The sequence below is a fragment of the Leguminivora glycinivorella genome, chromosome 3 (genome assembly GCF_023078275.1).
Source record: "Leguminivora glycinivorella isolate SPB_JAAS2020 chromosome 3, LegGlyc_1.1, whole genome shotgun sequence".
Lineage (NCBI taxonomy): Eukaryota > Metazoa > Arthropoda > Insecta > Lepidoptera > Tortricidae > Leguminivora > Leguminivora glycinivorella.
Genome location: NC_062973.1, coordinates 16243362 through 16270003, shown reverse-complemented (window position 1 = coordinate 16270003; position 26642 = coordinate 16243362). Strand labels below are relative to the sequence as shown.

General features: G+C 39.6%; 1 protein-coding gene and 1 long non-coding RNA gene across 3 annotated transcripts in view; one reads left to right on the top strand and one right to left on the bottom strand.

The window, feature by feature from the left end:
- Positions 1-392, bottom strand: part of LOC125224614 (protein timeless homolog) — a 39283-nt gene extending 38891 nt beyond the window's left edge. The window contains exon 1 of one of the 2 annotated variants that reach the window (XM_048128035.1): positions 50-392. In XM_048128035.1, coding sequence (XP_047983992.1) covers positions 50-303 — 254 coding nt within the window. In that variant the 5' untranslated portion in view covers positions 304-392. The remainder of the gene's footprint in view (positions 1-49) is intronic. The other variant, XM_048128036.1, reaches the window with a different exon arrangement.
- A 6858-nt stretch (positions 393-7250) lies between these two features.
- Positions 7251-8100, top strand: LOC125224860. The gene is made up of 2 exons (XR_007176928.1): positions 7251-7308; positions 7823-8100. It is a non-coding gene; the product is annotated as an uncharacterized LOC125224860 (long non-coding RNA).
- Positions 8101-26642: the final 18542 nt, after the last annotated feature.

The window sequence follows — 26642 nt, the reverse complement described above, 5'->3', positions numbered from 1 at the left end:
TAAATCTTGATAGTGAAAACTAAAATAATCATACTATTAGAAGTATTACCTGAGAGTAACGTCAAATAGTTCTGTATTCTCCCAGTGATCGATCAACATAGGCAACAGATCAGTTTGCAACACTTTTGTTTGTCCGAAATGTCTGCGAATCTCATGGTCCTCACCATCGCGACGTAAGTATCTTATTAAGTCTTTTACCGTATTAAGAGTATAGTCATCTATCAAATACTTCCCAGTTCTCTTGTCGAAAGTTCCCAATGCATTGCAGGTTGCAGAAAGTTCCGCAGAGAGAAGTGAACTCATTTTCCTTAGATTCCACTAAACCGTCACTAATAAATAACTTAATTTCTCATTATTCGCATATCAACTACACAGTAATAGCTTTTAAAACCACTTTAAAAGAATTTATTTTGCACATTCTTATTTCAATACAAATGGCATTAAGTATGACATTTATGACAGAAACAGATTGACGTCTAAAAGCCCGCGAAATGAGACAGGCATGAAGCTAGGAACATACTACGCGGACGTCCGTCGTGAATCGACCGCGGACGGGAATCTGGACAATGACATTACACATAACCGTGCAAACTATCGGTCGACGGACGCGGACGTGGCCTTGAGCGCACGGACGTCCGATCGAAATCTGGCTCTCTGGATGTTTTGTTCCGTGCACACTGATAGGTCGCGGTCGCGGTCGTTTTACGACGGACGTCCGCGTAGTATGTTCCTAGCTTAAAGCGGACGTCCGTCGTAAATCGACCGCGGACGGGAATCTGGACAATGGAAATACACATAACCGTGCAAACTATCGGTCGACGGACGTGGACGTGGCCTTGAGCGCATGGACGTCCGATCGAAATCTGGCTCGCTGGATGTTTTGTTCCGTGCACACTGATCGGTCGCGGTTGCGGTCGATTTACGACGGACGTCCGCGTAGTATGTTCCTAGCTTGAAGCTAGGAACATACTACGCGGACGTCCGTCGTAAATCGACCGCGGACGGGAATCTGGACAATGAATATACACTTAACCGTGCAAACTATCGGTCGACGGACGTGGACGTGGCCTTGAGCGCATGGACGTCCGTTCGAAATCTGGCTCGCTGGATGTTTTGTTCCGTGCACACTGTTCGGTCGCGGTCGCGGTCGATTTACGACGGACGTCCGCCGTCGAGCGACCGCGACCGCGACCGATCAGTGTGCACGGTCTTCGGGACGTGGCTTCGGCTGACCAAAACATCCAGCGAGCCAGATTTCGATCGGACGTACATGCGCTCAAGGCCACGTCCACGACCGTCGACCGATAGTTTGCACGGTTAAGTGTATATTCTTTGTCCAGATCCGCGTCCGCGGTCGCGCTTCGACGGACGTCCGCGTAGTATGTTCCTAGCTTTATGCATTATGCGACAAGATGTACTAATATGTATTCTGTGACAAGAGTTGAAAAGGTAATCATTACAGTTTTCATTGTTTCAACAAGTATATTGTAAATTATTAAATATTTCTTGTAAAATTTTTTACTGCGTATAAATAGGCAGCAATTACTACACATCTATTGGTACATTACTTCAAATAAATCATATTTTTAATCGTAGTCGTGATCATACTCTGCGTGGACCGGAGCGCTGTCTAAATTACGTTCCGGGTTACGAAAGTTGCGGTTCACATTTTGACAAAAATATAAATAAACTGGCTTTTGCCCGCGGCTTCGCACGAGCAGAAAAGTGCTTTTGTTATTTTTATGCATCCTTTGTACCTACTTAATTTGCAAGAGTGGCACTGAAGTTTCACGTGCTCTGTCTAACTCGTTTGGGAAAACAGACGTAAGTGTGTGTGTAGGGTTTGAACTTTGAACGAACGACAATTGTGCACAGTACTGACGTAAATTCTGGTAGGATTACAAATTTTGCTCTCCGTTATCGGATATTCACGGAGGGGTCATACATTATATCTGATTCTTTTTTCGCGAAAATGCCCCACGACGTCAAACATTACAGGAACGGGACAATCGCTTGCGGAACGGAACAATGACGTCAACTTTTTCGTGCATGCAGTCCGTAGTAACGAGTTATTAGAAGTTGTCACGTCAAATAAAAATATTTTGACTAACCTTACTGCAGGGAAGGTTTTAAAGAGGCAGATGGCTCACTGGAAATGACTAGAGAATACCCGTAGGTACCTGTGTCTTTTCTGACGCTAAACAAGATCTAGTTCCTTGTGAACGAAAGAGATACACTGAAACTTCGACAAATCGACATTACACGATTAAGTATGTCGATTATAGAGGATCATACTACATAATCGACATAATCGTCATTCATACTGATAGCAGAGTTTTCTTAAATTAAATAAGTAGGTATTTTCCGCAAATATAAAACTATCTAAACTATGTTTGTGTGGATTCCCCATTTTCGTTATTTTTCACTGGGCAATACTCAAAAGTATTTTTTTTAAATATGGCAACATTTAATGAGATACCACTGAAGTTCCCCGTCTCGTCTGAGTCATTGTAGCACTTTAAGACGATTTCACACTGGTAAATAAACAGCTATTGGTCTACACAATTTTATACAAAGTCTTTGTCTTAATGATTAAATTGGAGCAGCCAAGATGCCCAAATATTTGTAAGTACACGTTTTTCTCTATTTTCCTATTTTTTGAATACCTAATATAGGTATGCACTTAGAGCCGGATCTAGACTTTTTTCGAGGAGAGGGGGGACAAAAACTAAAAAAATGTCGAATCGCCCCTAGGACTTTACCGAAGTTCGCATTTGGAGTTCCCTTGGACTTGACGCCCGGGCATGGGCCTCGGCTCGCCCGCCCCTACGGGCCGGATGTACCATGTACCATGTCTAAGTGCGTTTTACATTATCCGATCCGATATCCCCTACATTTAAGCATCCATCTTGGATTTTTGCCTTTGAAATCCTTTCGACATCCGATATCGGATCGGATAATGTGAAAACGCACTAACAAGGCCCATTGGCCATTATTTATAGGCGTAGGGGAATGGGGCGCGCGTGTATGCTTGCAATAAATATATACTCAAGTCTGAAATCGCCCTAATACAAAGTGACTCAGCGCCAGCGCAGCCACATCGACATATCCATCCAGGTTCGTAGTGTTTCAGACCGAATCTAACCGCGCGTGAAGATATACGCTGATAAAGTGCAACAGACTGAATATAAAATAAAACGAAGTAGGTAAGTGCTTAATTTACACACAGTTACGTATTCCATTAGTATTTATAAATTGAATTGACACAAAGTTTGCGCATTTCTAATTTGTTATTTCGTTTTGAGATCTCTCTTGATTAGCTTTTGTGAGGTGGTACTGGTTTATGGTGGCTTTTAACCTAATGTATAATGTCCTAAATTTGTTTTAATTCATTTAAAATGGACGAATTCAGTGTAATTGTTTTAACTAGTTTTAAGGCTATGACGTGTAATATGTATATTTTATATTTACCAATAAAGTCTGTATATCTGTATATCTGGTGTACCTAAACAATATTTTATTTTGCATATTTATGTATAAGTCGCCCAGACATAAACACTAGTATAGGTAGTTTCAACTCAGTTGAGGCCACGCACACTATAACACTGTCATGTAATGACAACGAAATTTTGAAATTAGTGTTCTTACCGTGTACCGACTGCAAATTCAACAGTGAATTGCAAGAAAGACCAAAAAGTTTCTATTTATTATTTTGTTAAGAATTACGTCTATATAACAATTTTCAAACAAAACAGAAAATAAAATATCTCGTATGTGATTAATTAATTGTCAGATTATGATTGTAATATAAATCGTAGAAATCAAAGATAATATGTAATAAATTGCCTTATTTTATCATCGTAGCTGTTAAAATAGTGTTTACCTATTTTTAACCGCCTTCCAAATCTCAAAGGAAGGGGTTATCAAGTCGTCTGTATGTTTTTTTTTTTTTATGTTTGTTCCTCGATATCTCCGTCGTTACTAGACCGATTTTAAAAATTTTTTTTTTGATTGAATGTATATGCATACAGATTGGTCCCATTTTTCTCAGAACCCAGTTCTGATGATGGGATCCTGGAGAAATCGAGGGAACTCCTCAAATGTGAAAGGCATATATATGGTGATTTTTGTGTTTTTAAAGGAACAGCATGCATTTACGTACGGAACAGTGACATTTGGTGCAGTGGAACTCCTGATGATGGTCAGAATGGAACTCCTCAAATCTGAACGGCACACTTATAGTGACTTTGGTATTTTTATAAGAACAGCATGCACTTACGTCCAGAACAGTGATATTTGGTGCAGTGGAATTGCTGATGATGGTCAGAACGGAACTCCTCAAATCTGAACGGCACACTTATAGTGACTTTGGTATTTTTATAAGAACAGCATGCACTTACGTCCAGAACAGTGACATTTGGTGCAGTGGAACTGCTGGTGAAGAGTGAGCCGCCCCTGGTTAGAGTTCCGTTCTGATAATCATTCTCATCTGTAAGTACTTCAGAATCATCCAGATTTCAAAATTGGTTCAGAAATGACGGAGATATCGAATAACAAACATTAAAAAATATACAGACGAATTGATAACATAATCCAACATTTGAAAGTATTTATCACCAGAACCCCAAAGGAAGGCGGTTTTTTTTTCTTAAAAATTATTTCATTACTTATTAGCAGACATAGAAGTCGCAGTAGCAATAACGTCACTTAACATAGGGACATCCTTTCGATATTAAATATATCGATAAGTAGCTGAATACTTATTTGGAAGTGAAATTTCATATGAGCTATAAAGTTCACCGGATAATTTAATTTAATAAAATAATATCGTTTGTCCTTAGCAAAATTTTATTCGTGCCACCGCGACTTCCAGCTAGTAATACTGAGTTCACATTATTACAAATTTAAACGAAGAAATAGCAGCACTTGATAAAGAAACGAACGTTTCACAGTATTTTCAGAAAAACCCAAGAAAACGAAGAAAGAAAGATATAGGGAAAGGGAACCTATGATAGATGATTTAACCGAAAACCAAAACCTTATAATCAATCCTAACGAATCAGATGAAGATATGCCAAGTGACGGTGGTTTATAAAAGGATTTGTGCATTATTTTTTACTGCTTTTAATACCATTAATGATAAGTATATCAATAAATAATAATGTTTTTCAAAAATATATTAATCGTTTTTAGGGTTCCGTAGTCAACTAGGAACCCTTATAGTTTCGCCATGTCTGTCTGTCCGTCCGTCCGTCCGTCCGCGGATAATCTCAGTAACCGTAAGCACTAGAAAGCTGAAATTTGGTACTAATATGTATATCAATCACGCCAACAAAGTGCAAAAATAAAAAATGGAAAAAAATGTTTTATTAGGGTACCCCCCCTACATGTAAAGTGGGGGCTGATATTTTTTTTCATTCCAACCCCAACGTGTGATATATTGTTAGATAGGTATTTAAAAATAAATAAGGGTTTACTAAGATCGTTTTTTGATAATATTAATATTTTCGGAAATAATCGCTCCTAAAGGAAAAAAAAGTGCGTCCCCCCCCTCTAACTTTTGAACCATATGTTTAAAAAATATGAAAAAAATCACAAAAGTAGAACTTTATAAAGACTTTCTAGGAAAATTGTTTTTAACTTGATAGGTTCAGTAGTTTTTGAGAAAAATACGAAAAACTACGGAACCCTACACTGAGCGTGGCCCGACACGCTCTTGGCCGGTTTTTTTTTACATTCACTCACTCATTTCATTCATTCATTTTTTTGCAATCAGTACTAATCTTCATTTAGAATTACCTATACCAAGATGAATGCAAATCTAGTTTGTCAAAATAAAGATTCAAATTGCAAACGAAACAAATGACTTAGGTATTGGTATATATAGAGATCGTTCATGTAAATTACATACATATTATGTGGAAGTCTAAGTACCTACTTATACAGCGTGTTTTTTGTTTTCCCTTAAATACGACTCGTTGTTAGGTTCATTATCGGGAATCACCTGATATTATCAGTTGTATTAGTTAAATTCCCAATGGTTAGACTTCACGTCTCATTTATTGTGATTATTATCTTGTTTCAGATATGGGAGATAATAAAGAACAAAACCAAAAAATGAAGACTGGTGCACAAGTTGGTAGGTACTATTAATACTAATTTCGAACATTACCAATTAATATTACCTTCATAAATAGTGTGCTTTTCATACATGTAATAAACATAGGAATGACAAAAGTTTTGACAGACTTTAACTTACTTAACATTACGCACAGTTAAGAATATCCTTAGGGTTTTCCTTGCAAATGCACATATTGTAATTTAAAGTCTTGCAAAAAGAGTAGATATTAAAAAGTGGCAACATCGTATGTTCGTCACGTTTTCACACGAGCAGTTTTGCAATGTTGCCTTTTTAATTTCCATCCTTTATTCCTTCATCTCGAGACTGGTATAAGTACTCGTAAATTAATTGCGTCATAAAAAAGTAAAAATAAAATAAAGCACAACATAATTTTTTGTTGGTGATTATTGCGTTTATATATGAAATTATTGCGTTTTACATCAAAAAGTGACAGCAGAATTAATTTGCGCATTTGAAAGTGATACGTGATTTTAATTTTACATATTTTTTCAACCTATTTGCGATAGGATTTTTTTAGAACGTATTTTATTTTGCACAGGCCAAAGACCGTCTAAAGTACATAATTGATAGTCCAAAACAATAGGTACTCAGTTTATGTGATGCTGATGTCTAATAGGTACCACTAAATATGTAGGTATACACATTGAAATCACTTACTAGAATCATACATAATCCCCGTACTTTAGATAATTTAGTCATTGATAAAGTGAAGTTATGTTTATTTTATAAATTTAAAGTGTAATTGTAGACTTCGTTTTACATATTTAAAATATTGTACGCTATATATGCGTAGATATAATTATCCATACTAATATTATAAAAAATGGGAAAGTGTGTGTGTTTGTTTGTTTGTCCGTCTTTCACGGCTAAACGAAGCGACGAATTGATCTGATTTTTAGGCACTGTGGAGATAATTGAAGGGATGGAGAGTAACGTGGTCTACTTTTGTCTCTTTCTAACGCGAGCAAAGCCGTGGGCAAAAGCCAGTAGTTTATACGTCGACCAAAATCTTTTGTAAACAGAGTGCATTAGGTTCCCAGGGTTATAATACTGTTCAACCTTTGATATTGGTACTCTTTCTATCCTAGACTTTTGACAACTACTATCCGGATCCGGAGGATATAGTAATGAAGAAAAAGAAAGAATAAAGACGGGAGCCGCAATTGGTAGGTCCTATCCTAATACTATTAAAGTTAAACGTGATAGTTTTAGTCAAGTTTACTACCTATTAATATAAGTAGGTACTTACGCCACTTATTAATACACTGATTACGTGTACAACACATTGATATTCTTCAACAAGAAGGACGCTTAATCTTTTTCCCTTTTTCTATTCCCTGTCACTTTTAAATGTGCACAGAAAGTGCTATTTTCTGTATTAGTGCGGAGAAATAAGATATGCTCAATTCGTAGTATACAATTTATACCTATGTATATTTTTATATGTGTCGACCCGACTGGCTTATTCGGCAGTGGCCCCGCTTTGCTAAGCCGATGGTTCCGGGTTCGAATCTCGGTAAGGGCATTTATTTGTGTGATGAACATTAGGCAAAGTTATTGTTTAACCGCACGTGTCAATATTGATACCCGAGCAAGCGAAAGAGTCCAATATTTATCAATATGTAGTTACTTACCTACCTACTATTTCGATGTTTTAATTACTTTTTTTGGTGTGTTTAGGTGCAACACTCGGTACAGTTGCCGGCGCGGCGGCGATCGGGAGTATGGCGGGCCCGCCGGGGGCAGTTCTCGGGGCTATCTGGGGATTAGGGATGGGTCTTGGCACAGGCTTCGCCAGAGGCGCCAACTTTGGCAGTAAAAAATAAGGATTCACAAACTCTGCGTAGGGTACTTAGCCAACGTCACAATCGCTTACACTCCGTAGCTATCTATGTCTATCTGGGCCATTTTCCTCCATTTGACTCCTTTTTAATACATTTGTACTGGAATATAATATAGGTATGTAGTTTTATTTCGTACCTATTCCCTATTTGATTTTTAACCCCCGACGCAAAAATGACCGGGTGTTATAAGTATGACGTGTCTGTCTGTCTGTCTGTTTTGTCTGTCTGTCTGTCTGTCTGTCTGTGTGTGTGTCTGTCTGTGGCATCGTAGCTCCTGAACGGATGAACCGATTTAATTTTTTTTAGGGTTCCGTAGTCAACTAGTTAGGGTTCCGTAGTCAACTAGGAACCCTTATAGTTTCGCCATGTCTGTCTGTCTGTCCGTCCGTCCGTCCGTCCGCGGATAATCTCAGTAACCGTAAGCACTAGAAAGCTGAAATTTGGTACCAATATGTATATCAATCACGCCAACAAAGTGCAAAAATAAAAAGTGGAAAAAAATGTTTTATTAGGGTACCCCCCCCCCCCTACATGTAAAGTGGGGGCTGATATTTTTTTTCATTCCAACCCCAACGTGTGATATATTGTTGGATAGGTATTTAAAAATGAATAAGGGTTTACTAAGATCGTTTTTTAGGGTTCCGTCGTCAACTAGGAACCCTTATAGTTTCGCCATGTCTGTCTGTCCGTCCGTCCGTCCGTCCGTCCGTCCGTCCGTCCGTCCGTCCGTCCGTCCGCGGATAATCTCAGTAACCGTTAGCACTAGAAAGCTGAAATTTGGTACCAATATGTATATCAATCACGCCAACAAAGTGCAAAAATAAAAAATGGAAAAAAATGTTTTATTAGGGTACCCCCCCTACATGTAAAGTGGGGGCTGATATTTTTTTTAATTCCAACCCCAACGTGTGATATATTGTTGGATAGGTATTTAAAAATGAATAAGGGTTTACTAAGATAGTTTTTTGATAATATTAATATTTTCGGAAATAATCGCTCCTAAAGGAAAAAAAAGTGCGTCCCCCCCCTCTAACTTTTGAACCATATGTTTAAAAAATATGAAAAAATCACAAAAATAGAACTTTATAAAGACTTTCTAGGAAAATTGTTTTGAACTTGATGGGTTTAGTAGTTTTTGAGAAAAATACGAAAAACTACGGAACCCTACACTGAGCGTGGCCCGACACGCTCTTGGCCGGTTTTTGATAATATTAATATTTTCGAAAATAATCACTCCTAAAGAAAAAAAAAGTGCGTCCCCCCCCCTCTAACTTTTGAACCATATGTTTAAAACATATGAAAAAAATCAGAAAAGTAGAAGTTTATAAAGACTTTCTAGGAAAATTGTTTTGAACTTGATAGGTTCAGTAGTTTTTGAGAAAAATACGAAAAACTACGGAACCCTACACTGAGCGTGGCCCGACACGCTCTTGGCCGGTTTTATAATAATAATAATAATGATTTGGCGTAGGGATGTGACGACCCCATCGCCCATTGGTTTTACCAGTGCAATCAGTCAACGCAGGGCAGCTTGTGGCGAGCTGTTGGGGAACAGCGACCCCACGTACCCGAGTGCTCCTGGGGAGTTCTGTTACCCGTAAGGCGGGTGGGTGGGACAGGACTCTCTACCTCTGGCTTGCCTTGGCTGGCCGTCCAGAGTGGAGTCGTTAGGGCTACATGCCCCAGGGGTGGAAGTGAAAATTTGCATAAGACGCGAGTTGGTACAGTGGCTTAACAGCCACTGGGCAGAAAGCGGTGTACACCTCTCGACACCCTTGAGTTCTCACACCGGTGTTGCCCTTGAGCCATCTTGGATGTCGCTTTTTGTGGGGGCCCATCTTGTGGGGACGAGTCACCGTCTGCCGGAAATAAAATTGGATACCGTTTTATTAGGCAGGCGTCCGGTTTTTTATCCATAGCCCAGTATTAAGTCCATCACTTTCATCAAAGTAGACCAGTTCATTTTAGATTCCATTAACTCTCAAATAGTCCTTACACCCTGGCGGGTGTTGCCTCTGCGTGTGTCCCATGATACGGGCAAGGGCAACATCCGCTAGGTGTACCCCTTACATTTCATTAAAGTGTCGAAAGGGCCTCTACGCGTTGGCTTCGGCCCCGCGCACGCCTCCCAAAGGTCCGGAACACCATTGTTCCGTGATGGGAAAGACATACAAATATAATAATAAGTGCGGACAGGGATAATCGCTGGTTTGTGTCACATTACATTTAGATTAAACTGTTCTAAAGGGCCTCTGCGCTGTTGGCTTCGGCCCCACGTATGCCTTACAAAGGTCCGGGACCCCATGGTCCCGAGATATGTAAAGAACAAACATAATAATAATATTCTTTATTTGCGAAAAATATGGTACAATAAGGTGTTATTTTAACAATATTTCTGAACAGACATATTTTGCTAGTTAAGCATGCAAATGTTTAGGTACTTAAAATTAGGTAATAATGGCATTTTTGGTTAATAATAACAATACTTACAACATTATGATAAAACTTACTTACTATGTACTAAATAATTATTATTTTAATATTTACACGTTGAATAAGTCATTTACTGAATAAAACATATTTTTTTTGAGCCAGAGTTGGAGTTGTGTCTTAAATGAGTTTAAATGTAAAGGTTTTATATTTTCTGGAAGGGCATTAAATATTCTCATACACATATAATAGCTGTTTTTCATAAAAATTGAGTTGTTTGGGACAAAGTCTAAAACTAGTTTGTTAGGGTATCTCGTGTTTCTCTTATATACATCTTCGGCCTTTTTAAATAGATGCGGGTATTTTTTAACAAAAACTGCTGCCTCGAATATATACATTTCTGGTAGTGTAAGTATTTCGTGTTTTTCGAATAGTGGTTTACACGATTCCCGTGGACCTACACCACACATGGCCCTTAAACATTTTTTTTTGGGCTATAAATGCCCTATTAATTTCACAGGAGTTGCCCCATAAAAGGAGGCCATATCTTAAATTGGATGCAATGTATCCATGATACGCCATCAGGACTGTGTTCCAAGCTGAAATGTTGCGTAATCTTCTCAAAACGTATGCGAATTTTATTAGTTTGTCACACACAGAATTTACTTGGTTTTTCCAATTACAGTTTTTATCAACTGTGATGCCTAAAAAATTTGCTGAATCTACTTCTCTAATTTGGACATCATTATATGTAACGTTTAAAATTTGATCTCGGGGATTATAAAATTGGATATATTGGGTTTTATTCAGGTTAACCGATAAATTATTAAATTGAAGCTATTCTATTGTAGATTTTATTGTGTTATTAATGTCATTACTGTATTCTTTTTCATTTTCACAAGTAACTATGATTGAAATATCATCGGCAAAAAGGGTGCATTGATGAGAAGTGATATCTGGAAGGTCATTAATGTAAATTGTTTAAGAGCTGAGTTAGTCGGGAGTGTTCTTAGCCATGATTCATGAAAATTGGTCCACTATGTTACGGTCGGGGGTCTTTTTCAAAATTTTAATTTTGTGGTTAGGTTAGTTATTCTAACCGGTATGAGTGAGATCTTATTCATATTTATTATACGAAACAATGTTGTTAAAATGTAAGATAATGTTACATAGGTGCATGTACACTATTGTCTAAAAGTAAAGCAAATTCCAAAACCGTGTCAGTGTCCACTAATGGCTATTGGCCATTCAGACCCGTTCATCACCCAAACAATCGCTCTAATTCAAACAGAGTGCATCGACGGGCACAAACATAAACTATTCTGAAGCCCAATCGACCAGCTATCACGGCGGAATACGAACTTTCTATTGTATTATGGTGAATACATTGATATACAAGGTATAGAGGTTAGCTCACATCTTATAAATGTCGGCGGCCGATCGTAAGTAAGGTCACTATCAGGCAGATCGCAATGCCATGTAATGTTTTGACGCCTAGACACATTAAGCCAATTAGATATCGTAGATCTGTTAGGTTTCTCCAGATGCCCGAGGGGAAACTGCCCAGAAGGAGGAGGCAAAGAATCATAAGGTACCTAAGTTTTAATAGTGTATGTACAGCAGTGGCGGCTGGTGAAAATTTCTGCTAGGAAACACCAAAGCAAAAAGAAACCTACCTTACCATTAAGTACTTTACTAGTAATCAATTTTAGGCCACCCGGTGAGAATCGGCTTGTATGGACCAGCCACTGCTGATGTACAGTGGGGAGACGGTCAAACATTATCACTAATTAAAAAAAATGCGGAATCCAAATGGACGATAACCCTTCGCTACTACATTTTCAATATTTTTTAAAGAGTTAAGACTCGTCGATAATTCCATCAAAGTGTAGGAAGACACGCGCTTTATGTAAGACTAATATACTTAAATTAAATAGATAAGTCCGAACTCTAGCTGTAAACAAGCCATTTCTGGCTTAGCAGTTAAGTAACACGAAACTCTGCGCATAACTTATAAAAAAAAAATGAAGACAATTGACCTGTATTTAGTGACAAAATTTGCTCGACCATCTATAGTCACTAAAGCCTCTGACCGAAGGTTCTAGTGTCACGACACTCATTGATCCCGTTTAAGCTCGCATTAAACATAAATCCAATCAGTTGTCCCATGGCCGACGGCCAGTGGTCGCCAGGACACCATTTGGCACGGCACGAAACCAGGGGATTATCTCGCTGAACCCGATAGCTGCAATAGTCGCGTATATAAGTAAGCCACCGGAGCTGGGATAAGTCCATCTTTTCACCTAGTACCTACACCTATCAGTGCTTGATTGAATTTTTAAGAGAAATTTATATAACCTACCTACATTTTGTGAATTTTGGGACACACAAATTTGTATTTCTTCTTCAAATTGAAGAAAAAATAAAATAGAGAATACTGTATCAACTTATCTTATAAAACAATATTTACGTTCTTTAATGTTCATTTTAAAATTGCAAGTACTTCAATGATACGATCCCTTGTAAATATCTGGACCTTTTAATTGCTTCTTTTGATCTCTTTAAATTGATATTGATTTTGCGGCGGGCCTGAACAAACTGATCAATGTTTTTGGGTCCACTCAGTAAAATGGAAACCTCAACGTGGATCATGCCAAGTCAACAAAGAGTAGGTAACTCAGCAACAATATACAATTCTGAAGAGGCCCGCAGAGTACCAATTGAATTGTGGTTACTTTTACACAGAATTGGGAACTTGACTGTAGTTAAAATAAAATATTTTATATCGTGCACGAAATAAAGCATCAGATAATTATAAGAAAAACATGGACAGAAGTTATTATTAAATCCAATTTCTATTTAATAGATGTAGATGTTGATGTAGTGTAGGGACGCCCGGCCGGAGGCAGGCGGGCTGTCGATCACTTGCTTGTGTTCATTCAGCCCAATTCCCTGGAGTTGGAGCTGCAGGTTACTGTTCCGGCAGCATTCCCACACTTCCTTCTTCAAATCTTCTTGTTTTCCTGCAGAACAAAAGGACATCTTTTAGTTCGACATCCTTGAGTTCTTCTGCTTTTAGCCTATCTCTACCGAATGTATTGTATCGCGGTGCCGCATACATAATACATTCCGCTAACAAATGTAGGCTAGTTTCCTCCATACCACAGTGTGGACAGGATTCGACATCTCTTATTCCTATTACCTTGAGGTGCCTATTGAGAGTGTTGTGCCCAGTAATTATACCTGTCAACATTCTCAGACTGCTCTTACCTAGATTCAGCAGATACCTGGTTCTTCTTTGGTCCATGCCTTTGATCATCATCTTCGACTGTCTACATCCAGTCTCGTTCTCCCATTCCCTTTGTGCCTTTGCTTCGTTGACCTTGTCTATTACTCCTTTCGTGACTTCCGCTGACATGGGCAGTGCCGGTTCAGGCCCTACGAATTCCATTCCCGCCCCTGCCCTTGCCAGTTCATCAGCCTTCTCGTTGCCCACAACTCCCTGATGTCCCGGCACCCATGCAACCGTGACTTCTCTCTGCTCCCCTACCTCATTTAGCTCCTCCCTGCATTCTTTTACAAGCGAGGGCGTAACCGATGTTCTGTTTAAAGCTTTTAGTGCGGCCTGGCTGTCTGTGTATATCACCACATCACCTTCTTGTCGTTTTTCTTTGATTAGCCTCGCACAGTGTGTTATTGCATACACCTCTGCTTGGAACACGCTTGCATATCTTCCCAGCGGTATTGAAACCTTATCTCCTGTTTTGGGAACGACTATCCCCGCTCCTGCTAGTTTTGTCGAGCTTCTCCTCGAGCCGTCCGTGAAACAGACCGTTGTTGGGGGTCTAATTTCCACTTTCCAGCTCTCCCTTTCACCTATATGTATTCTATACTTTTTATCAAAAATCTCTTTCCTTTTTATTAGGTCATTGTAGCCCATCACCAACTCAAGTTTTGATAGAGCTTCTCTTTGTATCAGTGCATGTCTCTTGTCCACGCAGCTTCCTCTCCACTCGTTGCATGCCTTCATTCTTGTCTAGCCATGTTTTTATTCTTGTCATGTTTTTTTAGTTTTTAAATTTATGCTTTTGTTCCTTATGTTTCTTCTTTTGTATGTTACCTTCCGTGATTTTTCTCACTTAATGGTCTCACCGGAAGACCAGCGCTAGAAGTCGCCAGCAATATGCTGAGGTGAGGCCATTTCGTGGCACTTTATTACTATTCTATGTCAGTGTAAAATTGTTTATTATCTGTGTGCTTTCGAATAAAAAATATTCTATTCTATTCTATTCTTTATTCTATTCATTCTATACCATTGTTCCGTGGCTCTTTTCTCAACCTCAATCCACAGAGGTTTTAGACCCATCAGCACCTCCATGGCACTTGTCGGTGTAGTTCTTAATGCTCCCGTTATCATGAGGCATGCGATTCTCTGTACTTTGTTTAGCTCTTTCCTGTATTCTTTGACTTGGGCTTTGTGCCACCATACCACTGCGCCATAAAGCACCCTCGGAAGTATGGTCGTCTTGTATATCCAGTGGATCACTCCAGGCTTTAGCCCCCAGTTCCTTCCTACTGCCTTTTTGCATTGAAACAGTGTTCTCATGGCCTTTGACGCTTGCTGTTTGATGTGAGTCTTATATCTGAGTGTACTGTCTAGGGTCACCCCCAAGTATTTCAGTTCCTCAACTATTTCTATTTCTGTACCTTGTATTTTTATGGGTTCTAGCTCTCTCATCCTCTTGTTTGTGAAAAGTACTAGCTTTGTTTTCGACGGATTTAGATCTAGTCCCCTCTCTCTACACCATCTGACTATCTGTTTTAGACCTCTGGCCATCGTGTTTCTCATGACACCAAGAACCGTCCCTCTCACTAATAGCACTCCATCGTCAGAGTAGGCCTGCATGTACACGCCCCCCCCCCCCCTAAAGGACACACTCCTAAAGGACTTAAGTCCTCCTGGTACGTTTTCTTCCCTGGTTTTGGCAGAAATACTGCCCTTACCTCCCTCCACACCTTTGGGACGTATCTTAGTGCTATGCTCGCCCTATATAATTCCCTTAGGTCTTCTTTTATGTGATCATATCCCTTTTGTAGTAGGACCGGTAGGACCCCGTCCGGCCCCGCAGCCCTAAAGGGTGCAGAGGAGCTAATCGCCCACTCTACCCTATCTGCCTCCACCACCTCCAGGGCCGCCGCCCAATCAGGCTCCTCCAGTCCTGCCTGTTCTATTCTCTCGCACACTTCCCCGCATCCCGGAAAGTGTGATTCCAGCATGACGCCTAACATCTCCTCCGGTTCCGTAATCAGGACTCCGTTTTCTCTCAAACTACCTAGTTGACACGCTCTTTCCCCCCAGAGTACTTTTACCACCCGTGCCCCCTCTGAGTAGCTGTTTATATCTCCCGTATACCTCCTCCAGCCCTCTTGTCTGGCTTTCTCTCTTTGTCTCGTGTAGTTGTTCCTAATTGCTCTGTATGCATCCCAGCTTTGAGGGTCATTCCTCTTTACGGCTCCCCTCATCGCTTTCCGCACTTTCTTTCTTTCCTTTTGCAACTCGTTGTTCCACCATGGTTGCCCTCTCCCGGCTTGTACCACTTTCTCCGGGCAAGCCTTATGGTAAGATTCTGTTATCCTTTCTTTCATCCTCTGCGACCCGTTTTCAAGCTCAGACAGCCGAGACTCTCAGCTTCTCTTCGTACTTTGTCCAGTCTGTTTTGCGCGGATTCCTTATTTTCATCTTTTCTATGCGACATTCAATACTGTAGAGTATCCTGCGGTGGTCGGACATGCTGTCCTCTTCGTCCACCCTCCAGTTCCTTATCTTGCCGCTTATTTCTCTTGATGCCATGGTTATGTCCAGCACCTCTCACCTGACCCTAGTTACGAACGTTGGCGTATCGCCTATATTTACAATATCTAGGTCATTACTCGTTACAAATTCTAATACCATATCCCCCCTGTCGTTGGTGTCGGTGCTACCCCACACTTCATGATGTGCGTTAGCATCGCAACCAACAATCAGGGGTATTCTCTTACCTCTGTACCTCAGTACCGTGTCTTCAAGCTCCTCCGTGGGTGCCACCCTGTCTCCCGGCAGGTAGCAGGACGCCAGCGCCACCTTGTGTCTACCACCTTCTCCATCCATGAAGTATGTTTCCACCACAACAAGGTCATTGCAACATATGGTCATTACACATCCCATATTTCTTACGTCATTGCTCACATATATGCATGCTCTAGGAGGTAGCTCACCATTTCCCTCATAGTAAAGAGCTCCCCCCAGATGTCCCAGGCCTGTCACCTGATTCCTCCATGCATAAGGTTCTTGCAGCAGTGCTATGTCTACTTTGGCCCTCCTAACATATTGTCCTAGCTCGGACATTGCATCCTTGCAGTGTTGGAGGTTTACTTGGCATATGTCTATGTGTGTGTTTTTGTGTTTGTGAGTGTATAATGTTCTGTGTGTGTCTCTCCTTTCGTGTTCATTCGTGTGTGTTTTGTGGTTTTCTCGCGAGCCTCTACTCGAGGAGATTTCTATTTAATAAGTCAGGTAGAAATATATAAAGCAACTGAGTTGACTGTGACGCCACTAAATTCGATTTCATATAAATTCCATATTAGGAAGTCGTTCAAATTCGTTTTGACAGTTTTTAAAAAGAAGCTGATTTGACTAGGTGGCAAGTAGCCTATACACGTAGACTATGACGTAGACCATAAAAGTATCTGATACAAAATACAAGATGAAGTACATGAAATGTTATTTGAATATGTTTTAAGATAAAATAAATACTTTTGGAAATAAATATTTTTTTTATGCTGATTAATGATTTCTTTATAAGGAATTCTCAGAATTCAGTTACCAAACAGCCAATATAAATAAAGACAACAAAATTAAAACACAACCGATTACATAATGGAATTAAAAAACTTGGTTGTCTGTAAAGTCGGTTTAGGACAGGGCATTTTCGCGAGAACAATCACCAAAAAATTTTTTTCTAAGGTAGGAAATGTTTATGTTTTTCCTACTCAGAATCACGAGGCCTTTCGGTCTAGGACACAAAACAAGAGACAAAAAAATGGTCCCAAAATTTTCTATCATTTTGCATACATTTCACTTTGTAACCTCTGGACAAAGTGTTTGAAAAATGGTAACAAAGTGGAAAAAATAAATTTGAGATGCTTTTTTCTGCCTAGTAGGTTCGAAAGGGCTCACATTATATTTACCTATTTTAGAAAAAAAAAAGTTTTTGAATATTTTTTCGCGAAAATGCCTGACAACGTCAAACATTATAGGAACGGGACAATCGCTTGCAGAATGGGACAATGATGTCAACTTTTTCGTGCATGCAGCCCGTAGTAACTCTGCAGCATCATAACCGAAGAGTTGCATATAAATATAAAGTCATAAACGATTTGCTTCATAGAAACAATAATTTAATTTTTAGTGCCCGTATGTTGACGGGTTAAGAACTTCACCACTTCCTTTCTTCCCGTGGGTATCTTAGAAGTCGTCTATGGGATTCGGGTTAAATCACACTCTTTAAGGCATACTGCTTAGGTGGGTAACGTTTACCTCCCAGCTGTGGCTAACCAGCGGGGCCTCCTTCTGGAGAAGACTGGGCCACTCTAACAACAAAATACTTGTGGTTGTCTCTGGCGATTTAAGAAGTCCGATGTTCAAACACTGATATATTTCATTTACATGGACCAGAACAAAAAATGCCACAGTACTAATCTAGCACTATATTATTATTAATTTTAATATTAAACGTGATTATATGTTCGTTCAGCCTCCCTCACATTCCACTATATACCACAGGAATGCATATAACATGTGTATAGTTTTATTTAACAGCCTTCCTGATGAACTCAAAAAAATTGATTGTAAACAATTTAATAATAAAATTACCAAATGGCTATCCGAAAATTGCTTTTATAGTGTAAGGGAATTTTTGGAACATAAATTATTAAACAAGTAGTATACTTCACATATGTGTACGTTTCTTGACATTTAACTTTTATAATTCTTAATTATTAATTCATGACTTCCATTTTGTATATTTTTTAATTTTAACGACTAGTATTAATAACGTTTTGACAGTTGCATTTTTTTTTTATAAGTGGATGTCTTTTTATTATGTAAAAAACCCACCAACCATATTATCTTGTTTTAATCTTAATTTAAGGCTGCTTTCAAAAAAAACGTCAAAAGAATGTAAAATTGATAGTTTTAGTCGGTGAAATACTACACTTTCCGTTATCCAATAGATTTATTTAATTCAAGTTCCAGTTAGAGCATCTTATTGTCTTGATTTTTATAAGACTGGATTTTTGAAAACTAACTCACTAAATTAATTATTATAATGCAACGTAAACAGAAACCACCGCGCGTAGTAAAAATATGAGCGATAAGCGCTCCTCAATGAGCCCGGTACTAGTAACCCGCCTTACCCCGCGCGCGCGCAGCCCGCTCGTTCGCCCGCGCCAGGCCTTTATAAGCCACCGCGCGGCCGGCGCTCGCTCAGTTGGTCTCGCGCAGCGATCCGATCACATTGACATGGGACGGAGTAGCTGACTTGACGAGCTAAGCATCGCGACCGCCCGGTATTGCTTCCGTAGCACGGTACGTGCCGGTCAGCCGCGAGGTATTTTTCTAAGTGCTAGGACGTACACTTTGTACTTAGGTGTAGTTGCGCTGAGCGATACTTCCGTAGCACGGGATATCTGTTTGGCATTGCACTACGTTTCGTATGCATATTAGTATTAGAACCGTAAGTTCTAATATGTTTTAGTTTTAGTTGTAAATGCTAAGTTTAGCTTGTCGCTTAATTGTTAAAGTAAAATTATTAGTTAAACTCTGTTGCTTTGTTTTTGCGCATGTTTGATTTTCGAAACGCTTAGCTTTGTTAAAGTTATACTTGCACTGTATTATTATATTCTCTTGTAAACTTTTATAGTTAGTTTTCTCATTTGCTAACATTGTTTAATGTTAATATTTGCACAATAATAATTTACGCTTGTTGCTTATTGTTTAGCTTTCTTATTTCTCACTTTTGGTACTAGCTTGCCGTACTGTTTTGTTAATATTTACTGTGACGCATTCAACTCATTGCTTTTAGTTTTTTTCCATTTCTTAGTTTTAGCTAACGCTTGCCTTACTGTTTGTGTAATATTTACTGTCGTTCGGTTTTCTTGACAATAAACGTCTTTAAATCTGCCGTGGTGGTTTCTATATTCGAACCTGCATTATAATCTGGCGCCCAGCCGTGGAGGCCAAACGGTATAACTTAAGACCTAGGACTGTTGAGAAATCCATCAAGACGAAGGTCGTCAAGGACGTCAAGCTAGAGATGTCAACCGGCACGTCTCCGACGGAGACTTCACAAATAATGAGTCTAACGACAGAACAGTTCAGGGAACTTCTACAAGCGGTTGGTAGCAGTAGCAAAAAGAAAACATTACTTAGCAAATGTCCCGCAAGATTCAATGGCACTCGAAGCCCTACAGCAGTGGAAGCGTTCATATCAGGCGTTTCTACCTTTATGCAAGTTGAAGAGTTAGAAGATAGCGCAATCCTCGAGGGGCTACCCTTGATATTACAAGACGATGCTGCAGTTTGGTGGCAAGGTGTTAAGCATGAGATAGATACTTGGAAGGAGTTTGAAAATCGCTTACGACACGCTTACGCACCAAAGAAGCCTACCTATGCAATCCTACAGGATATCATTGAGATTAAGCAAGACAAGAATACTCCAACAGAGATTTTTATACAAAAGAAGCGAGCACTTATTGCACAGTTACCATCACCTCGGTTCACAGAGCAACTCGAGATAGATATGGTTTTTGGACAATTACGTTTTGAGATCAGGGATAAAATAAACAGAGACACAATAACTACTTTTAAAGAGTTATCTGAAAAGGCCAGACATGTTGAACGCGGTTTAAGTGAAAAAGCGGCGAAGATGGACAAACCAGTAGCCAGTCACAACACAAAATTGAAGTCACGCTGTAATTACTGTAGAATACCAGGTCACACAGCTGACGTTTGCAGAAAGCTATTACGAAGGAACGAACAGGCTACTGAGAAACCAGAAGCAAAGCCTAGTCAATCAACGACGTCGTCGATTACTCCTTTGCACCCTGCAAAGCCAAAATTCAAGTGTTACGGTTGTGGTGAGCCAGGCGTTGTCCGAAGTCGGTGTCCGAAGTGCAATACTGAGAAAGTTAAGTTAGAGGAAATCTGCTCAATTAACTTATCCGGAACACACCGAAGGCCTACAGTTCCTATCAAGATTGATAACATAGAATCAATTGGCTATGTTGACACATGTGCGAAATCCAGTGTCTGCTCATATCAGTTGTATCGAAGACTTACAGACGAGGGATACAAGTTTAAGCAAGAAAGGAGATATATAACCCTCGCAGATGGTGTACCGAAGATGCAAGACGTTCACACCATCACTGTTCCTATATGTGTGTATGGTAAAGCCGTACCCACTTTACTGGTTGTACTACCAGGACCCAGTAATACGAAAACTTACCTAGGGGTTGACTATATAACCGACTCTCTGATGGTTGTGAACATTCCCCAGCTCACATGTCGATTTTTAGATGAGCCATCCAAAGTTTTCGACTTGATGATGGAAGATATAGGAGAAACTCTTATTAGCCAAGTAGTATCTGAAGTTTCGTTGCCAGAACTACTCTCTCCAACTTTATCACTTCCAGAGAAGTGTACGACTCCGAAGAAGTCTACATCAACGACTGAAATGAGTCTTGAGCGTCCATATGGACCGTCCTTCAGTATTGGGTTGACTGTTTCCCCAAAGATGGCCGTTAAGCGACAGCTTGAGCCACAACTAGCTGATGAAGCCCCTTCTACCTCTGTTCAAAGCATGAGTTCTAGCCAGCTACCACCTGAAGAGATTCTTAAGAATTATGGACCTCTAATACCAATTGAACTGCGCACTCCACCTAAACGTCAACGTAACATTCTGCTCGATGGATACTCTCCTATCATAGATGTCTTGAAGCGTGATGCGATGAGAGCTATTGACGAAGATGACATAGAGTTATCGCCTGTTTCCAGAAACCTTTTTGGAACTCCGAGCACAGATATTGCCTCTATTGACGTAGCTGAACGAGTTCTCAGTCTCGAGGAGGATCAGCAGTTGAACGAGTTGATAAGTCAACACGAAGACATTTTTATTCCAAACGGAAAACCAACGACGCATACAGAGCATGTCATCGACACTGGAAGTCATAGACCCATCTCTGTACCACCGTATCGCTTACCGCCAGCAAAAACTGAAATTTTGAGAGCGGAAGTCAGCAAAATGCTTGAAGAAGGGATAATCAAGCCATGCCAGTCACCATGGTCCGCACCTGTTGTTATGGTTCCTAAGAAGGATGGAGGGACTAGAGTTTGCGTTGATTATAGACAATTAAACGCTATCACAACACCTGACGTGTATCCCTTGCCTCGTATTGATGACCTTCTGCACAACGCTAAACGAACGCCTTTCATGTCTACCATAGACTTGCGTGCTGGCTATTGGCAAATCAAAGTTAAAGACGAAGATCAAGCTAAAACTAGCTTTGTCACGCCATTTGGCATGTATTTGTTTCTCCGTATGCCATTTGGACTCCGGAACGCCCCAGCCACATTTCAGAGGCTTATGGATGGTTTCCGTATATCACTGAGTCATATAAAACTCTTAGTTTATCTCGACGATCTTATTATCATGTCAACATCGTTTGAGCAACATTTAAAAGATCTTCAAGATGTATTCGCTCGTTTAAAGGAGTACAACTTAACAGCGAATAGAGAAAAGTGCAACTTCTGCGTCGCAAAGATAAAGTATCTTGGCCACTATATTACAGCGGATGGACTGGAACTCGATTCAGACAAGATCAGTTCTATTTTAAAGATGCCCGCGCCTTCTAACCTTAAACACTTACTGTCTTTTATACAAACCTGCTCTTGGTACCGAAGATTCGTGCCAAACTTCGCTAAAGTTGCTGAGCCTCTCACACGTTTGACAAAGAAGAACACAGAGTGGACTTGGACAAGCGAACAGCAGACTGCGTTTGAGACTTTAAAGAAACTTCTTGTTTCAGCTCCCGTTTTGGCACAGGCTGATGATTCTAAGCCTTATATAATCAAATCAGATGCCAGCAGCTATGCCATCGGTGCAGTTTTAGTGCAGGGGAGGGAGAACAAGAGCATCCCGTGGAATACGCTAGTCGGTTGTTAAATCAGGCAGAGCGCAACTACTCGACTACTGAACGAGAAGCTTTGAGCGTCGTTTGGGCAGTAAACAAATTCCGTGGATATATAGAAGGTACGAAGATTACGATCATGACTGATCATCAAGCTTTGAGATGGCTTATGACGCTAAAATCTCCAACCGGTAGATTAGCCAGATGGGCTCTACAGTTGCAGCCATTCGACTTAACTATAAAATATATACCAGGTCGGACTAATGTTGTTGCTGATATGTTGTCACGTCCTAACTGTGATATGGACAACAAAGAGAGTTGTGGAATATGTAGCGTTGTAGTAGATGCACCTACGAAAAGTCCAAAAGAGATAAGAGAGAAACAGTTGAAAGATGAAGATATAAAGAAAATTATTACAGCTTTAGAAGGAAGCTCAGTAGAAGATGCAAGATACTGGAGTCATAAAGGATATATCATGAACAACGGTATATTGTACAGATATAACCCCGACAGTGACGCTGAAAATAGTCAGCTTGTTGTTCCAGTACAAGAGCAGAAAGATGTTATCTCTGTTTACCATGACGAGCCTACAGCAGGACACTACGGAGCAGAGAAAACCTATAATCGTATCAGTATGAGATACTTTTGGAAAGGCATGAGAAAGGACATCGAAAATTACGTCCGCAACTGCATACCGTGCCAAAGATATAAGCCTTCTAACATGAAGCCAGCTGGACTACTCCAGACCACAGCTATGAACAAGAGGTTTGAAGTAATTGCCTTTGATTTGTTTGGCCCGTTACCGACATCATCTGATGGCAAATCGTGGATTTTGATAGTCGAAGACTTGTGTACTCGTTGGGTTGAACTATTTGCACTAGAGAGTGCAACAGCGGAAGCTTGCGCAATGGCACTTATCAACGAGATCTTCTTGCGCTATGGAATGCCAAGAAGGATGATTAGTGACAACGGTACCCAATTTGTCAGCGCTGTAATGCAACAAGTAACGTATGTCCTCAAGATTAAACATGCGTTTACTCCCGTGTACCACCCTGAAACGAATCCTGTTGAAAGGAAAAACAGAGATCTGAAGACGCAATTAGCCATACTCGTAGGTGACAATCATCGTATCTGGTCTGAGCAGCTACCGAGTATTCGTTTCGCAATGAACACTGCGACAGGTTCAACCACTGGCCACTCACCTGCTTATCTAACCTTTGGTCGTGAGTTGAGAACCCCTGATGACAATGAGCATGATCTAAGAGAGATTATACTGTCAGAAAACTTCATACCGGAAATAACACCGAAGTTACTAACTCTAGCTGAAACATTGAAACGAGTAAGAGAAGTTCAAGAAATGAAGGAAGAGAAGAGAAAAGAATACGTCGACAAGAGTAGAAGAAATTGTCCAAATTATAAGCCTGGAGATCGAGTGATGGTAGAAACTCATGCCGTCAGTAAAACCGCTCAAGGATTTAGTGCAAAGTTCGCACCTCGAAGAGATGGTCCATATACGATCCTCAGCAGCCATGGACCAAGTTCCTTCCATATTGCCGACCCTAGCCATCCTGACTGTAGTATTGGATTGTATCACGCCTCAGCATTGCGCCCATACCAATGCGATAAAGATAGCCCACTGCCATTACCTGCTATACCAATCCGCAAAAGAGGTCGTCCTCCAAAGAAACCTGCAGCCAAGGAAGCACCCCAATGCACTTCGCGCCCGCGTGGTCGTCAACGTCAACCCCGTCAACAAGATAATCTGGCTTCCTCGCCGAGACGTCTTCGGAGCCAGAGGGGGAGATTATAATGCAACGTAAACAGAAACCACCGCGCGTAGTAAAAATATGAGCGATAAGCGCTCCTCAATGAGCCCGGTACTAGTAACCCGCCTTACCCCGCGCGCGCGCAGCCCGCTCGTTCGCCCGCGCCAGGCCTTTATAAGCCACCGCGCGGCCGGCGCTCGCTCAGTTGGTCTCGCGCAGCGATCCGATCACATTGACATGGGACGGAGTAGCTGACTTGACGAGCTAAGCATCGCGACCGCCCGGTATTGCTTCCGTAGCACGGTACGTGCCGGTCAGCCGCGAGGTATTTTTCTAAGTGCTAGGACGTACACTTTGTACTTAGGTGTAGTTGCGCTGAGCGATACTTCCGTAGCACGGGATATCTGTTTGGCATTGCACTACGTTTCGTATGCATATTAGTATTAGAACCGTAAGTTCTAATATGTTTTAGTTTTAGTTGTAAATGCTAAGTTTAGCTTGTCGCTTAATTGTTAAAGTAAAATTATTAGTTAAACTCTGTTGCTTTGTTTTTGCGCATGTTTGATTTTCGAAACGCTTAGCTTTGTTAAAGTTATACTTGCACTGTATTATTATATTCTCTTGTAAACTTTTATAGTTAGTTTTCTCATTTGCTAACATTGTTTAATGTTAATATTTGCACAATAATAATTTACGCTTGTTGCTTATTGTTTAGCTTTCTTATTTCTCACTTTTGGTACTAGCTTGCCGTACTGTTTTGTTAATATTTACTGTGACGCATTCAACTCATTGCTTTTAGTTTTTTTTCCATTTCTTAGTTTTAGCTAACGCTTGCCTTACTGTTTGTGTAATATTTACTGTCGTTCGGTTTTCTTGACAATAAACGTCTTTAAATCTGCCGTGGTGGTTTCTATATTCGAACCTGCATTATATTATGAATTTTTCTCTAATGCACGTTTAGAAAAACGCACGTATAGAGCTGAATCAGTCGATCTTATTTGTAAAATTTGGACAATTTTGAATATTAAAACGGGTAAATTTATAATTCGTATATCCTGTACCACAATCATTTCAGACTAGATTTTTATTTTAAGTTTTTGAAAAAGAGTAAACTAGCCTAAGGCGAATTCAATTTTTTTCAGAAATTACCTAAAATTAAGTGACAATTTCTTTGAAAATCTACATCACATCGAAGTAAGTTTTGTACTAAATTAATCTGCAACGTTTACTTAAATTGCTGTTATGCCTTAGTGATTATAAATTGCTATTATTGATTTTTGCCAATTTTTTGAAAACGAGCCTTCACCGGTACAATTATTACCACTTTTGGACATTTTCTCATATTTTGTTAGACCAAGTAGAAAAAGTCCTATAATGTGATATATATTTGTAAACTACTCGCAAAGCCCTTTAATTTGATACCACACACGGTATGATCGAGCGCTCGCACAGTGGATCGAAATGAATAAAAAATGGACATTCGCATTTTTTTCCAAAAATCCTATTTTAAAAAATGCTCTGCGGTTGAAAATGATATGAGAAATAAAAAATGTTATATAAAATTTTTCAAAATGAGGCTTATTTTAAGCAGAAAAAAATAAAATGTGTTTTTTTTGTATGAAACTGAAAAATAGGTATCTTATTGTAAGAAAACCGTAACCGATCCCGCTTTCAAACCTTTACAGTGTCATTGTTCTACTTTAGAACAGTAGAAAATAGTAAAAACCTTATCTGAGTAGGTGCCCGTTATTTTTTGTAGTCCAATCAAAAGTCAGTAAATACAACATTTTTCTTAGTGCTTTATTTTTTTATTTTCATAAAAAAACGGTATATTCATGACAATTTAGTATAAAAATAAAATATATATGACATTTTGATACAGATAAATACAAGTTTTTACAAGGAAATGGTTAAAAATTACATTGAAATCGAAACATTTATTGCGATGTTTTTAGTAACTATGATAGTAACAAAAAGTTAAAATTTACTTGAAATCAACAATAACAATATAAGTTATAAAAAAAATACATTGTATAGATCTATTTTATTCACCACCTTCTTCTACACTTTCAAACATTTCTATATTTTCAGTATCATCAGTGCTTATGTTTTCTATTATTAATAATTCCAAAGCTTTAGAAGAGAGGGTCTTTTAGTCGCTTTACTTAGCGGTGGCCTCAAAAAAGACAATCTTGGATCAGATGACACCAAAAAATTGTTATTGTTGATTTCAAG